Consider the following 17,081-nt stretch of genomic DNA (forward strand, 5'->3'; position numbering starts at 1 on the left):
GAAAAACGCCACGTGTGAGTGACAATGCGGTGCTGCACGCTCCTGTACAAAGGTGCGCGTCTGTATTTGCGACCCGCGTCGACGAGCGCCGAGTGCGGCGCCTCGCTCAGGGTCACCGGAGGATGAGCTCTCAAACATTCCAGATTGAGTGCCGCTTTCATAAAATCAATTCTTTTAAGCAGAAAAAAACGAGAGAGAAGCCTGATTTCCATTTCTTTCAAATGTTGTCCTTGCTGGTGGGTTGGAGTTGCACCTGAGCGATAGATTTAGAGGTATTTTGCGAAAGCGAGTTTTTTAATGAGAACACAAAATCGATAAGTTCAATTACAAGTCAGTGTTCCTGTTCATTAAAAGATTGTCCGCAACTCAATATCCTTTTTTTTTAATTGTCTACGTTCAGAGCTCTACCTTACGATTTCCTGCATTTTTCAGGGTAGGACATGAAGGGGGACCTTAGCAGAAAGGCTTATTACTCCCTCATCCCATGTTAACAATCCCCCCTCCAATCCACCATCATGCCCCAAGGCACCAGGGGTATTTTTGGGGAACCGCCTCCCTCTGCCACGACGTCATCCCAAAAAAGAAAAGAAGAAGAAAAACGTGTCACCACTGGAAACACATCCGTATCCCTAATGAGACGATTGAGGATTTGTGATGGCTAGATGCCGTCCCCTTCCCTCTGTGAGAAACCTTTTCATCCTCCGGGAATAACGCCTCCTCGCTTCCACGCGTTCATTCATATTCTTTCGATGAAACACAGCTCAGGTCTCTTTCTATCTCTCTTTAGTGTTCTTGCCTTTCATATGCCCCAGCTTCCCTCCTCTCTTCCCTCATAAAAGATCCAAGTGCTCTTGAGGATTATATGAACTCTTTGAATGAAATCAGAGTTATGCGGATGAGCAAGGCCTGAGCAGTGACAGACAAGTATTTGTAGATGTTCACTACAAATGTGAAAATGTTGATCATCCAGCCGGTGGTTGATTGGACTTCTTAAATGCATTTTTTTTTTACAGTTTATTCAGAGATATAAGATTGTTGTATTTGTCAACCTCAGAGCAACAGGCTGCTGGATTTGATCTTCCACAAAAAAATGTAGACCTTGAAAAAAGAAAATGTAATCTTTCATTGCTTAATTTCTTTAAAACAGACAGTCCTTAGTATTAGATACATATACAGCCACGTGTCCCATCAATGCCCCTCCTAGCAGTTTGTGCTACAGTAGCTCTTCTCTGGGATTGGAACACATGGGCCAGTCTTTCCTGCCCATGTGCATCAATGAGCCTTGGGCACCGATAATCCCATCGCCGGTTCACTGGTTGTCCTTACTTGGACACTAACTACTACACACGCATGCTGGAAACCACCTCGCAAGACCTGCCATTTTGGATACGCTCTCGCCCAATCGTCTAGTAGCCCATCACAATTTGGTTCTTCGTCGAAGCCGCTCGGATTCTTAAACTTGCCCGTCTTTCCTGCTTTCAACACGACTCGACTTCAAGAGCAGACTTCTATAGCTCACCTCTTGACAGGTGCCGTTGTGACCATCCATCAGTGTTATTCCCTTCGCCTTTCTGCGGTTTTCATGTTGTGGCTGATCTGTGAATAAAATTGTTATATTTAACTGTTGAATACCTTTAGGTAGGACAAAACAGAGTCAATTCGAGTAATGGACAAGCTTTAGACCTCTATCGCCTAATCAATTGATTCATTGAAAAAAAAATACATTGCACAATAATCTTTAATGAAAAATAATAAGCTCTTGCACTCCTAGAGTTGCTGTTTTTTTCCTAGAGGGGGTGCTTTTCAGATTCCTCTCAATTTTGACATATACAGAATATAAGTAAGACAGTAGTATGAGGAGTATGTGGGTTTTTGCATCTTCAATCACTCTACTTGGTGGATTGAATCAACTGCAATTATGTTACCCCGCTTATCCTGCTTCAGATAGGCTTCAATGAAGTCTCTGATTTGATTTCACCGGGACTCTAATATATCCATAATTGAATAACTTTGCCCACATATGTGCTCTTATCTATTAGTGTGAGGCCCTCTGTGGGGGTGACGTCTGATCGGTCAATAAATCAGATGGATGAGCAATGATGGTGGGCCGAGATAAACTGATTGGGTCGGCCTGTGTTAGTCTGGAGGGGCGGGCCCACAATGCTGAAGCCTGCTGCGTCTGTCTTGGCAGGTATGATTAATGGTGTGATGGTGAAGGGCAAGGGCAAGCAAAGGCTTTTAGCATGGAATCAGGAAAACAATAACAGATTGGGAGGAGGAGACTCTATGTGGTAGACCAAATAATCTGTGTTCATGTATGGTTTTATAAGCTGATATGCCTTTTAATCCTTTGAGATCCATTCTGGACGGGAAAAAAGGTTTGTCGTGCTTAAGCAAAGAATACATTTCAGAGGGATCACTGTCTGCCTGTCTCTCTCTTTTAAACTAATTTTGTTTCATTTCATTACACCCCCACCCTCTCTCTCTCTCTCTCTCTCTCTCTCTCTCTCACTCTATCGGTCCCATCGACTCATCCTCTCTCCTCTCCCTCCTCATCAGGATGGGTCACGTGCAGGTCGGGACAGGAAGAAGACGGTGTCCTTCAGCTGCAGCCTGTCAGAGAAGAAGATCAGTAGCGCCGCCGACTGTATCCACTCCATGGTGGGTCCGGCTACAGTGTGACCCTTTATATAAAACATGGGCTTAACACAACTGCACATGAAACACTGAATGTGAAAAAAAACACAGAAGTGAAGTGGACCGACTTTTGAAGTGAAAGTCGGCGGGGTGACAAATTCATTTCACATATGTTTCTTCCAGGTTGAGGGGAGTGAGCTGAAGAAAATCCGACCCAACTCACGTGTTTACCAGCGCTACTACATGTTGGACACAGGCCTCCAGGCGTTGTGCTGGGAGCCATCCAAGAAGGAGTCGGACAAAGCCCGGATCTCTCTTGCCTCCATGCGAGAGGTCAGTGTCTGGAGGGAAAGCTTTCTTAATCAACCCTCTGTGGCTGTTGCTTTATGACTGACCTCATTGATTCGTTTAGGATAAGGCGATGGAAATATTTTCAACCTTGAACAGTTCATTTGTTTTTATTGTATCTAATGAGGAATCCCCCCCCCCCCCCCCCCCCCATGTCTCTTTGTGGTCTCAAATTCCAGGTGCGGACAGGTCGTAACACAGAAACCTTCCGCACCAGTGGAGTTTATGAGCAGATTTCGGAGGACTGCGCATTCTCCATAATCTATGGGGATGTATATGAAAACTTGGACCTGGTGGCCAACTCTGCCGAAGTGGCTAACATTTGGGTGACTGGACTAAGGTGCGACACAATAAAGACATTCCGTATATAATTTTGTAAATCTACCAGAAACACAATGAACATTTTTTTATAAAAATTGCAACATTCATTAGCTTTGCCCCTTTTGCAGTAACATCTACTGAAGACAATGAAATCCTAGCTGTACTATCTATCTTATGTGTTTTGTGGAATTACAATCTGATATTCTGACTGACATCAAAGTGAGCCAGTCACGAAAATATTTAATTTTGCGGTTGAGTAAAGGGCGGGCTAAGATAATAGAGCCTTTTTTGGTTGGGCCTCTTGTGTCTGCTCAACAACATATCTTGGATCTTGGCCTTTTCACCAGTATTGATTGTATTATGATGAACAGCGAGATCTTGGTGGGATAATTCGTTTTTATCCTCCGCTGAGACCTCTTTGTGATGAAAGGCTATGCAAGTAAACTTGATTTGTCTGATTCTACTGCTGAAGCTTTTGTTGCTTTAAACGAGTGTCAGCGAAAAATGCCCTCTGCTGAAAATGGAAATGTTCATAATGCAGTACTGTAATGTAAACATTATGTCCCATTGCCTCGACCTCCTCTATTCTTCTCTCCTCTGCCTCCAGGTATCTGATGCAGTACGGGAAACACGCCCTGGACATGCTCGCCAGCAGTCAGGACAGTCTTCGCCTTTGCTGGCTCGAGCAGTTGTTTTCCTCTGCTGCTGATTCGGACGGACAGGAAGGTGTTGAGGAAGGGATTCGCTTGCAGTCGGCCGTTAGGTTGATACAGGGCGTGAACCCTGGGGTGGGCCGCGGCAAAGTGGAGCGCAGGTTTAAAGAGCTTCAAAGAGTCAGGGAGAGGATGTGTGGTCTCACGATAGATAACGGATCGGGAGTTAAAGATCACATTGAAACCAAAGGGCCACTGGGAACAAATGAGCGAGTCACCAAGCAGGAGTTCTTCGAGGTCTTCCATGACTTTTGCACACGCCCGGAGATCTACTTTCTGTTGGTGCAGTTCTCTAGCAACAAGGAGTTCCTGGACACCAAAGACCTGATGCGGTTCCTTGAGGCGGAGCAAGGCATGACTCATGTGAGTAACACAAGGTCATTCATATAGAGGAAAACAAGTCGGGGGTACATGGGCAAATGAAATCCCAATATTCCCTCTCCAAGGGGGCGGATGTCTCCTTCATCTCTCAATCTCCCCCTGTCACTGTCTTCTAGGTGAGTGAGGATACCAGTCTGAAGCTCATCCAGTCCCACGAGCCATCAGAGGAGGGCCAGCAGCAGGGATACCTGTCTTTGGACGGCTTCACCAGCTACCTCACTTCGGCAGAGTGCCACCTTTTTGACGAGGAGCACAACGCCGTGTGTCAGGACATGTCCCAGCCCCTGTCCCACTATTACATCAACTCCTCCCACAACACCTACCTCATAGAGGACCAGTTTAAAGGTCCCTCCGACATCTCTGGATACATCCGCGCCCTCAAAATGGGCTGTCGGTGTGTGGAAGTGGACGTTTGGGACGGCCCTGATGAGGAGCCAGTGGTGTGTACAGGTCACACCCTTTCCCCACCGCTGGCCCTGCGATGTGTGTTAGAAGCGATCGGAAGGTTTGCATTTGTGGCGTCGGAGTATCCCTTGATTATATGTATTGAGAACCACTGTTCACCTGGACAGCAGAAAAAGTTGTGGCAACATCTCACGGGTGTACTAGGGGAGAAGTTATATGCAAATCCCCCCGATGAAGGGGACCCCTACCTTCCATCGCCGCATGCCTTAAGGCACCGAATCCTACTCAAGGCTAAGAAATTGGGACCAAGTCCTGATGGGGGGGACGGGGAGGTGAGTGAGGAGGATGAAGGGGCAGAGATGTGTCAAAGGGTGAAGGCAGCTAATAGCGGAGGGGCACCGCCTGGGGGAAGTGAGAAGGATATGTTGCGGAAAGGCGTCACTCAGTCTAATCCTCCTCATCCTCCTTCCAAATTACAACTCTTGAAGGACCTGTCTGACCTGGTTACTCTCTGCTGCTCGGTGGGCTTCATTGACTTTCCAACATCATCCAAAAGCCAAAAACCTTGGGAACTGTGCTCCTTTCACGAATCTCTGGCCGTGCGTCTTGCCGGCGAGAGCCCCGGCGACTTTGTCAATCACAACAAGCATTTCTTGTCACGCGTGTACCCCAGCCCCATGCGCATTGACTCGAGCAACATGAACCCGCAGGACCTGTGGAAGTGCGGGTGCCAAATTGTGTCCATGAATTTCCAGACCGCGGGACTGATGATGGAGCTGAACACGGCGTGGTTCCGGCAGAACGGGAACTGTGGTTATGTTCTGCGGCCGGCCATCATGCGGCAGGAGGTGTCTTATTTCAGCGCCGACACCAGAGACACAGTGCCTGGTGTGTCTCCACAACTGCTTCACGTGAAGGTGGGGTGGGGGTGAAATGATGAAAAGACTCATAATTAGATAAGGACATCCTTATTGAGACTTAATTGGTAATTCTAGTTCTATTACAACTCGGTTCTTAATCATCTCTTGGCTGATAACAACATGGCTAAAAAAAGATGTCAGACAATCATACTGGTGTTAAAGAAACCACTGGGATGTCTAGTCGTTCAGCTGTGCTCAAATGAAAAACCTGCTTTACGAGTGGCTTCTTTACAGCCCGTCTAATCGATAAAGGTAAAGGCCAAAGCTATGAAAAACGACAGAAGTTGTAATGAACTGGAATAATCCCCCCAGCTCACGATTTTGTTCTAATAGCCCGCAGTGCATGGATAACAGCCAATGTGGCGACCATTCGTTTCAGGTGATAAGTGGCCAGAACCTGCCCAAGCCAAGGGGTTCTGGGGCCAAAGGGGATGTGGTGGACCCATACGTATATGTGGAGATCCACGGCATCCCAGCTGACTGCACAGAGCGCCGCACCAGGACAGTGACCCAGAACGGCGACAACCCCATCTTCGACGAGAGCTTTGAGTTCCAGATCAATCTGCCAGAGCTCGCCATGGTTCGCTTCATGGTGCTGGACGATGACTACATAGGGGATGAGTTCATAGGTCAGACTCAGATCAGAAAGGCTTAATGTAAATGGATTCAAGCACACAACTCACACACACGATTCCTTATAGTTATAGCTTGTGCAAGAGCCGATCAGACTGTGAAATGGTACTACCACATTTCTTATATTCTTTCAAACATTTTGGAATTGAATGTGATTATCCTCCCACCACAGGTCAGTACACCATCTCTTTAGAGTGTCTTCAGCCAGGCTACCGACATGTACCGCTGCAGACTCTGACGGGAGAGGAACTTGCCCACGCCAAGCTGTTCGTCCATGTGGCACTCACCAATCGCAGAGGAGGGGGAAAGCCTCACAAGCGGGGCCTGTCTGTGCGGAAGGCCCGGAAGGGCAGGGACTACACAGCCCTGAGGGACCTGGGAGTCCGGGCTGTGGACGAGGTTTTCAGGACGGTCGCGCCGCTGCTGAGGGAAGCAACTGACCTGAGGGAAAACATGCAGGTGATGAAGAGCAAAGTGACTTTGAACCAAGAATGAATATTCATTGTTTTGGACATGATAATAATAATAAGCACATCATTATTAGATTTAAGTTTGTTGTCACAAGAGGAAGTGAATGTGCCGACGACAAGACGGGTAGTTGAGTGTCAAAATAAAACAGGAAATGAGCCGACAGGAGGGATAACAAAAGGGAACTTAACAAATGCAGAGATGTGACGAGCAGAATGACAAAGAGTCCAATAACGATATATCAAAAGTCCGCCAAGAAATAACTAAAAAGTCCACAACCAATGAATTAAAAGTTCTTCAAAGCTCCGAAGACTACTTACTGTAATCAGGCAGAATCCTGACAGACATAACTTTACAATTTTAGGTCAACAATCAACAGTAATTCTGATCATTTATCATCTTTTTAAGAACATTCACTGGTTCCAGCTTCCTGTTATACAGTATACCATTTTAATTTGGATATCTTTAGCTTTAATGCTGTTGATTTGACAAAACGAGAATTTTAATGTTACAATTGATTCTTTTTTCTAAATTCCCCACATTTTCTAGTATAAAAAAGTATAAATTCATACAAGAAATCTGATGTTATTACCAATGACAGAGGATTCATTACTTGCCAATGATGTGATTTGGGATGAACCAGAGTTCTACTGAAAGCTCACATAACCCTGATGAGCGAAGCAGGAATTTGGTCTACGTGTGCTTCTGTCACCCTGTGGAAATTACAGTAAACAGTAATAATAATGTATGTTCAGACAGCGGGGTGACCGTTGGCATCCACATCTCTTGAATTCCTCCATTTCAGTCCAAAATACTACAGCAGCACAACTCCAGGAGAACAAATCAGTTGCTGGAAGACAAATGGCTCTGCTGCAGGACTAGCTTTTGATTACCTGCCTCTCTCTCTGTGTGTGTGTGTGTGTGTGTGTGTGTGTGTGTGTGTGTGTGTGTGTGTGCGTGTGGGTGTGAGAGTGAGAGTGAGAGAGAGAGAGAGAGAGAGAGAGAGAGAGAGAGAGAGAGAGAGAGAATGGAGTTTGGAAGCTGGAGACAAAGAGGGGGAAAGATTTCACAGATTTTATGACTATTTGATTTTGACATTATTCAGTTTTCATTATCCTCTGTACTGTTTTTTTCACCGGGGCCAGGTCATCAGAAAAGGGAAAGAGAGAGGTTGGGGGCGGGGAAATGTCCTCTCGTTTAAATCTGCAGATTTAATTTGTCCATCTTCTGCTGTCTTGAACAGAACTCAGTGGCAGTGTTCAGGGAGCTGTGCGGGGTGTCCGCTGTGGCGAACCTCATGCAGTGTGTACTGGCCCTGAGCTCCAGAGTTTCAGGACCAGATGGGACACCTCTGCTCCTGTTTGACCTCCGGGACCAGTACCCCACCCTGGAGCCCCAGGGGCCTCTGCCCGATGTCCTTCGCAGGGTGGTCTCCACCTATGAAATGGTGAGGAGGAAGGAGACTGAACAGTCACTAAGCTTCTTGTTCTGCGTGTATAATGTATACAAGGTTTTTGACGCTGGAATCCATCAAAAGGAAGGAAAGACTAAACAAAAGCAAAAAGAGATCACAAATCAGTCGGCCGCCTCCCATCTCCTGTGTGCTCGGCCCAACAATGAACCCCCACCCCCCCCCCTCTTCCCAGACAAAAGCTTCCCTTCTGGCCGATATGTAAACTCTCATTGTTATGTCGCGGACAACATCCCGGTTCGTTCGGCCTGTAACAAGGCTCGTAAACACATCCGCGACATCCTCACCTTGGCCTGCATCCACGGTTTTGTTTCCACCCAAGGAGAAAGCTTACGTAACATTTCATGCAATGATGAATCCTGCCCTCCGGAAAAGACTCCCCTCATGGGAACAAACACAAAGGGGGAACGAGGGCAAGAGAGGGGTCAATTGGTCTGTTGGTGAACTCATCAGACAGTCAATGAAGCAGGATGAATCAGTGTGTCTGAGCGGGTTCAGGCTGCTCACGCCTGCCGACTCAATGCCAGTTTTTCACTTCAGCTTTTCCTTTTTCGTATCTCATTTTCAACGCAATCCACTTCGGTCCCCACCTCCGCGGTTCAGCCTCCTCTTCGTTCTCTCTCTCTGTCATTCATCTCTCCCAGTTCCCACCTCCTCCTCTTTCTCTGTCTGGGCCTCGCTGGATTGCGGCTGCACGATATAAGGGTTTTCCATACAGCTGTGGTCCGGTTGTCGAAAGGGCACAGCCTCGCTTGCTATGTTAAAGGGTTTCCGTGGTAAACAACCCCCCCCCCCCCCCCCCTTTTTCCACCATCTGTCAGGCTGCCGCAATACTTTTTAAAATTGGTATTTGCTAAAAAATGCACTTCTTCATGTTTCATTTGACATATTCCCCAGGAGTCTCTCGGGTTGGACGTTTGAAAGTCAGCATGAGTTGCGAGACTATTACAATTTTAGCGAGACTGTCCTGAGAGCATATGCGATGTGTGTACGAGGGTGTGCGCTCCGTGAGTGAGTGAGGGAGACGTTCAGAGTCATAGCCGAGATGAATCGATCTCCTCCCAGTCTTATTCAGTTACGATCAAGGCTCTGGTACATAAACCGCGACGCTTTAATTTAACCACGCTCGTTTGTCACTGCTATGCAAGTATAGGAACAGCGCGGTACTTGTGACCATGTGCTTGTGCATTTTGCGTGTAATTGAGAGAGTGTGTGTATCTCCGTGTGCATATTCATCCACCTCCCTTTGCGCCCAAATACGATCCGAGTTGAATACTATTACCTGCCGGAGAATACCATTAGCATTGATTTGAATGTCGTTCAGCGGGACCGACTCCACACCTCAGTCCTGGTGCCTGGAGGGAGAGGCCAAACAACACACACACGTGTTTGTATGGGTCTTAATGAATGGGATCATGGCAAATTAGTAAACTGTAGTTTATCCTTTATTTGTTGAACATCTTATTTTCCCCCACAGAGCACGTCATGTCCTCTGGGTGTGTGTGTGTGTGTGTGTGTGTGTGTGTTTGTTATAAGCTTCACATTCATGCATTGTTTGTATAGGCTTGAGTCTACTGCACATTTTATGGTGATTCTGCCAACTGTGCAAAACTCAATTGACTATTTCCATAATTTTGTTTTTACAATTACCAATGTGTGACACAGCAGTGTGTTTTATTTGTCTTTTTTGAAAAGGTTCAGCGTAGGCCTCCGAGTGATTTACACCAGTCTGCTGTCGCTCTCTTAATCTGTACTGTACGGTGTTCTTCTACAGCGGACAATAAAACACACTGTACAGTGCATGTCCGTAACAGTGGACGGTATGTACGAAAGAGCACTCTGTTAAAATGAGTTCAGGGTTTATGGTGCGCCACAACTGTGTGTGTGTGTGTGTGTGTGTGTGTGTGTGTGTGTGTGTGTGTGTGTGTGTGTGTACGTGTTTCATGCTGATCGATGTTTCCCTGTCTGCAGATGGTCCAGGCAAGCAGAGAAGTGATCGAGCTCTCCGACGGAATCTACGAGAGGATCCTGCATGTACAGACGATGGGTGTGTAGGCATGTGTGTGTGTGTTGGTGTTACCTGTGTCAAACAGAAGCTGCTATGTAGAGTGTGCGTGTGTTATGATGTGTGTGTGTGTGTGTGTGTGTGTAATGAGTAAAAACCAGGCTGTGCCCGTATTCCTACAAGTCCCACAGCCTGTGTAGCAGTGCTGTTATCCACACTGCAGTGGCTGCTTTTGTCATTAAGGAAACTCCATTTCTTTCCTCTCCTCCTCTCCCACTATATTCTTTTTCCCCCCTGTCCATCTTCCACAAAGCATCTGGCTAAACGTCAGTGTTACACAAGGTTAGATGAGTCTTTTTTCTTTCTTTTTTTTCACTGGCCCGGTTTTGGACGGAGGGGGTTCAAAATGGCACAGCTCCAAGGAGCTGACCCGCTGATAGCGCTTGTGTGATCTCTGGCAGAGGTTTGTTTATTTCGGCCTGGTCTCTTGGGTTCTCAGACATTAGTGCCCCCAGACTTTCATCGCTGTAGCAGTAAACAACCCCACAAACACACTGGTGTGCATGCGCATGCACACGCACACGCCCACACACACATCACGCTGAGTCTTCAGCTGTCACCCGTGGAGACAGAATGATTGACATTTGGACGTGTTAACCTGTGGCTTGTTGCAAAAAATAAACAGGTCACTTAGGTGCTGGATTTTAAGAGGATGCAGCAACAGACCCCGTGTGTGTTTTGTAAGTACCCATGGGGCATGTATTTAAACATCTGTACTTCATGTGAGTTTTGAGGGGTTGGAATGTGCATGAGCCTGTCAGCTTTTTCGTTGATGGCCGCTGTGGACATGAACATTGTTTACAGATACGCAGACCGCTGCACTCTGCTGCCAAGAAAACTCATCAGCCACTGAACTTTTCAAGGGTCACAGCTTCAGCCGCTGATCACATAACAGCAAGCTGAAGCTTGCAGAGCTGCTGAAATACCACTTTAAATCTCACATCCCACCACAGATCTTTTATTTCACACGTGTCCACAAGTAGTATCATTAGTGAAAGGGCGAGATTTGAACGTTTTCAGCCTTGTGCTGTTTTCCAGTACGTTCATCTGATATAGAGCTGCCCGAGGCCTGATCTCGCGAACAAAGCTCTTCCTGTGTGTGCAGAGTAAAGATGGTGATCAGGTGATCCCAAGGCGGAGGACCACCATTTAGTCTGGGAAGGGAAAAGGGGGGGAGCTGGTGGTGGCAGAGATAGATGTCTGGAAGCGACATCAGAGCGGAGTGATGAAACAGAACGGGAGGACTAAGAAAGCCGTGGGAAGATGAATGTCCAAGATGGATCGCCGGAGGCCACCCTGAGAGGAAGACACGAGCACCAAGAGAGATGAGAGGGAGAGAGAGAGAGAGAGAGAGACAAAATCCACTTCATTATCATCATATGCTGGTGTGTTTGAGGGCGGGTTCTCCCACATTACAAAAACACTCATTGGATCATGCATAGAACCATGTAGGTTTTGAGGTACTTGTCTCTTTAAGCCTCTTTTTTTTAAATTTAATTTTTAGGAAAATTATTATATTTTTAAGGAGAACAAAGTCTGAAGTAGGTTTTACCTCTGATCACACCCAGCATCAGTGTGGCTGGATGTGGTCAGAAGTGTTCTCTGTTGCACTTGAAACCGCACTCAGTTGTGATGTCATGTCGTAGCGCCACACCCTGGAATACGCTTCTACATCACTGCAGCAAAACGAGAAGTCGAAGCACTGGAGGCCAGAGTAAAAAGAAGAAAAAAGTGTTTTTTTTGTTTTTACTGCAACACCTCAAATGAAAAATGATTGAAATGAGTGTGCGCATTACTCAGAGTAACAGGGTCAGAACTGTTGCTGTTGAATGTTTCAGTGCTTGTGATCACCACAGATAAGATCTCATTCAGTTTCACCTTGGAGACAGACATGTTGGAATGGATACAATCTGCAGAGGTTGATGAGCACAAGTCTTTATGATCGATAAATAAAATAAGACACCAGATTTGAGAGAGAGAATTTAGTACTGAGAGGGACATTTTAATGGGAAAAATAAACCTGTCAGTGATGTAATACAATAACCGAGTGGAAGAACAGAACATGAGCGCGGTTGCTTCCATACATACCGACGACAAGGGCTCAGTGAATAATTTGATGTGTATGGAAATGATGTGAGTCATACGCTCGGGCACTCACACCCGCCAGATCTGAACCCAGTTGAGCACCTATGGCAGAGAATGGAGCAATGTGTTGGCGCGCTACCGCCGCAGATATCATGAAAATGGGGATATATCTGTTGGAAGGATGCGATTGTTCCTCCCCGTGTGCTCCCTGTCGGGTGAACTGAACCTTTAAGGACCTCAGTTGAGCAGCTGCTTTTCCTGTACAGAGGTGAGACTCACGTCAGCCGGTATGGATTTCACACGTTCACGAGGTGCTCATAGCCTGGTCGTTTCAGACCAGAGGTCAGATCTTCATCATCATCACAGTTGCTCACAGTTCGAAATAGAGGACTGGGTGTGAAGGTGACGACGCACTTCCTGCTTCACTCTGATTTGTGCTAGAGGTTATTTCTGTATGTGTGTGTATACACACTGTCCCAGTATTGGCCTGGAAATAATGCTCTCTACATTGGCTTCGCTTGGTTTCACAGGGAAATAGACACACAGGCACACAGGCGCGCGCACACACACACACACACACACACACACACTATATTGGCACATGGGCTTCGAGTTGCCTAGCAACCGCCTGGTAAAGGTTATTATTCAGGCAACTTCTGCAGGTGTGTGTGGATGTGGAGCGGTAACAGCACGTGCAGGTGTGTGTCTGTGTTTGCAGGTATTAAGTGCCAGAGCGGTATCATGGTGATTAACTGGTGAATTATACTCGCATCTGGACTCTCTCCTGTGTGTGTGTTTGTGTGTGTGTGTGTGTGTGTGTGTGTGTGTGTGTGTGTGTGTGTGTGTGTGTGTGTGTGTGTGTGGGGTTCACTACTTGGCATGCTTAATGTCTGGGCTCTCGTTGATGGCTCAAAGTGATGTGTGCCCTGTGTTAACCCACTTCCGGGTTTCCATGGTAACAGTGGGACAGTGGCCCTGGGCGGCCAGAGGAAGCCAGACACACAACACAACTCATGGCACACACACACTTTAGCAAGCCGCCCGACTTCGATGACGCCGTCTCTCTTTCGCTTCAGCCGTCTCTCTTTCGCTTCAGCCGTCTCTCAGATTTTACGTCCACTTTACATCCATCCTTTGAATTTGTGCGTTGTTTGTTATTTGTCTCTCTCTCTGTGGTAGCTGATACTTAATCATCTGTTAAGGGGGCTACTGTAATGTCACCAATTTGGTTGTCTTTTTTGGCCAGCGCCATCTTGGTTTTATGAAACCAGATGTAGGAGCAGGGGGTGGGTCTGACTGAGAGCTCGTCCACTGCATGTCCACCTTCACCTACTGCAACCATGCACCAATTGGACTTATCTATAGGTTTAACTCCAAATGGAACCATGATTTACTAAATGAACAACATGCTGTATTGGGGAAAACTTGAAACTACAGATTGAGATCATAAACTCTTCAGGAAAATGTTTGCTGACGTATTTTGAAATGGAGTCATTTCGTCATAGACTGCAATAGAAATTGATTTATTTTTACATCCAGTGGAGTCGCCCTCTGCTGGTCATTCGAGAGAATACTGGCTTCGGGCCCTCCAGCATTGTCTTCACTTTCCCTGACCCAGTGACTACATCCATTTTTATTTCCAGTCTACCGTTCCACCGTAGTTGTTGACTAATGTGAGGTTTGCCAAGATCAAGTCTTTCAATTTCAATTTAGAGACATTTTGAAGAATAAAGAGATAGGGAACCACTTAGACCCCATCGATCGGTGTTCGGAGATGGGACAGGACCTCCTGGCGGTGGTGGACTCTCAATAGTCAGAGAGAGAGCTTATGAATATGGTTGACTAATTTCACACACACGCACACACACACACACACACACACACACACACACACACACACACACACACACACACACTTACAGACAGGCAAATGGGGATGTCACTCACCTCCACAAATATTTGTTTAGTTATAATTTGAATTGTCCTCATTTTACTGCGTATACAAAACATAGAGCCAGTGTAAAGAATGCAAAGCAAAGCAATTTAGGGTTTTACAAGTTCTAATGTCCGTTCGTCAAATTGTGTCGTGTGGTGGACTCTGACACCCGAAAAGACAAGAATGATTTGACCTGCACTATTTTTAATATCATAATAATAATAATAATACTGTCATGTCTACACCTGGTTAACAGTACAGTGTGCCTTCATGACCTGCTGTGTGTGTGTGTGTGTGTGTGTGTTTTCAACTCACAGCGATGGAGTTTCACGAGAAGCTGCCGAGCCTGGCCGCGAAGGACGGCCTGAAAGGTCGCAAGGTCAGCCGAGCGCTGGAGAGCTTCAGCTGGAACATCACCATCCTCAAGGTCAGCAACACACACACACACACACACACACACGCACACACTCGCTCGTACAAACCCAAACAAGCCTCGGGGGTAGAGACCATTACCACATGTTTTTGTGCCTAAAGCTGTTTGCTCATCTCTTTGCTCTTTCAACCTTCCTCGCCCCACGTCCACTCCATGTCCATTTCTCTCCCCGCCACCCTGCGTCCCCTCCCCTCCCCTCTTTCCACATCCAGGGCCAGGCCGACCTACTGAAGCGGGCCAAGGCCGAAGTCCAGGAGAACATGAAGCAGGTCCACGATGCCGCCTTGACTGGAAACCTCCCCAAGGGGAGTGTGGGAGTGACACGAGTCCGCTCCCAAACGCTTAGGGGCCAGGATGACAAACCCGCCACGAGTGCCGGAGGACCCTCGGCATAGTGAGGGGGGACGAGGCCACGTCCCCGCTGTAGCTGCTGTAACAAACCCTCCCTGTGTCATCAATTTGTTCCATGGCATCAGTCTGCCACAGTGGGCGACTTTCACAATGTTGCTGGAGTACAATAGCGAGTACCCTGTTTTGAAGAAAAGAGAACAGAAGAGTTGATGAATGTAAAGGTCTGTCTGTCTACCCACCTGTCGCTGAACACTTGAGAGCTGAGAGGCGTCTGTGAGGAGACAGGAGACGAATGGGGAGCAGAATGTAGCTCGACTTGAAGCCAAGTCTCGGCGGCTTTTACTGTATTAAACTGTAAATACACTTCTAATGTGCAATGTTTCTGAGGTTTGAGGAGACTCCTGCCAGCTCCAAATGTTGGCAGCTTTTACTTCACTAAGCTGCCACAGAACCTAGCAATATGAAGTAAGGACGGTCTTTTGACATCATACCGCTCAGAGCAGTGCAGCCCCCCCCCCCCCCCCCCCCCCCCCTCCCCCCACATGTCTCTCATGCAGTCACCTTTTTGTCTTACCACAAAATATTCCACTTCACCCTCTAAATATTGTCTTACATACAGTATTATATATTTTTGTAATTTCCTGTGGTAATAAAAAAACAACAAACTGCCATAATGACCAACTCCATAACTCTAAATGTTTGCCTCTAGGGAACAGATACTGTTTTGTTGCAAGTGCATAAGTTGTGTGAAAAAAACACTGTACAGTATTTTATTATGTAATATTCTATCATTTTGCTGTAAAGCATATTTTACACGAGCTATTGATCCTGAATGAAAACATTCCAGAAACATGCTTTTTTTTGGTGCAGTAGATGAGGCTCGACGTGCTCAGCTCAGTCCCAAGCGTTGCAGGTTCACGGTTCCCTTCCTCAACGGGCAGGATGGAAAAATACTATGAATAAAACTAGTTTTCAAACGACTGACGCTCGTGTGTCCGTTACTGTTCCGCTGCAAGAGATTCACTGCGTTCATATAGACGCATGGCACACGATGACAGCTGGGGACGCTCGCCGACAGAGCTTCAGTGCAGTGGATAAAAACCTCCGGTAAACTTCAATTTAAGGCTTCGGATACTCACTAGAATGGACAGATGATTAAAAACACAATCCCAACTGATATGCCCTGAGAATTATTTGGATGTTCAATGGTACATTTGATCTGAGAGTTTATGATCTTCAAATTAGGAAAAATAGAAAAAAAAAATTAAATTGATCACAACACATGGTACAAAGCTCCTCATGAGCTTTCGATTACATCACATCGGCTCCGTCACCAGAATGAGTCTGCCATTTTGTCATGGTAATGTAGATGCTCACGTTTCCAACTTAAGACACACTTGACGGCCGAATGAGTAGCCGGTTTCTGAAATATCTCACCAACAATTGCCCGGAAATTTTGTACAGACAATTCGTATTCCCCAGAGGATGAACCGGCCGATTTATCCTTTAGCGGCACCATGAGGCTCTTTTTTTTCTATTTCCATCTTTCCAACTTTCCACCTTCAGGATTAAATCAAACGTGACCCTGAGGTCAAGGTTTTCATTTGTCCAGTAGGTTTGTTGGTTTATTCATAACTACCTGCATAGCTAATGACGCTCCCCACAAATAGCCTTTGGGTTGAATACTACTAAGCAAATGTTGGCTCACATGCAAAACTATGATGGGCAACATGGTAAACATGAAAGAAATCAGTATGTTAGCATGCTAAACTTAGCATTAAACTAAAACATCATCACAGAGCTTCTGTTGCTGCTGAGCACTTTGAGACTCTTTAACCTTATTGCCCTGTAACCATAACTCCATAACTGGAGCAGACTGTATATATGAGGATGAACATTATTCATGAAAGATCC

The 17,081-nt window shown here is 46.4% G+C and overlaps 1 protein-coding gene across 1 annotated transcript in view; it reads left to right on the forward strand.

Moving 5' to 3' along the window:
• The window catches only part of LOC118291662 (inactive phospholipase C-like protein 2), a 22,525-nt gene extending 6,377 nt beyond the window's left edge, over positions 1–16,148 (forward strand). Inside the window, exons 2-12 of the mRNA XM_035620003.2 lie at positions 2,560–2,661; positions 2,821–2,970; positions 3,165–3,325; positions 3,914–4,382; positions 4,517–5,722; positions 6,105–6,354; positions 6,531–6,817; positions 8,070–8,273; positions 10,269–10,344; positions 14,701–14,810; positions 15,029–16,148. Of these exons, the coding sequence (XP_035475896.1) occupies positions 2,560–2,661; positions 2,821–2,970; positions 3,165–3,325; positions 3,914–4,382; positions 4,517–5,722; positions 6,105–6,354; positions 6,531–6,817; positions 8,070–8,273; positions 10,269–10,344; positions 14,701–14,810; positions 15,029–15,211 (3,198 nt within the window). The 3' untranslated portion in view covers positions 15,212–16,148. The remainder of the gene's footprint in view (positions 1–2,559; positions 2,662–2,820; positions 2,971–3,164; positions 3,326–3,913; positions 4,383–4,516; positions 5,723–6,104; positions 6,355–6,530; positions 6,818–8,069; positions 8,274–10,268; positions 10,345–14,700; positions 14,811–15,028) is intronic.
• The last annotated feature ends 933 nt before the right edge of the window (positions 16,149–17,081 follow it).

This window comes from Scophthalmus maximus, chromosome 22 (assembly GCF_022379125.1).
Source record: "Scophthalmus maximus strain ysfricsl-2021 chromosome 22, ASM2237912v1, whole genome shotgun sequence".
In the NCBI taxonomy this organism is placed as follows: Eukaryota; Metazoa; Chordata; class Actinopteri; order Pleuronectiformes; family Scophthalmidae; genus Scophthalmus; species Scophthalmus maximus.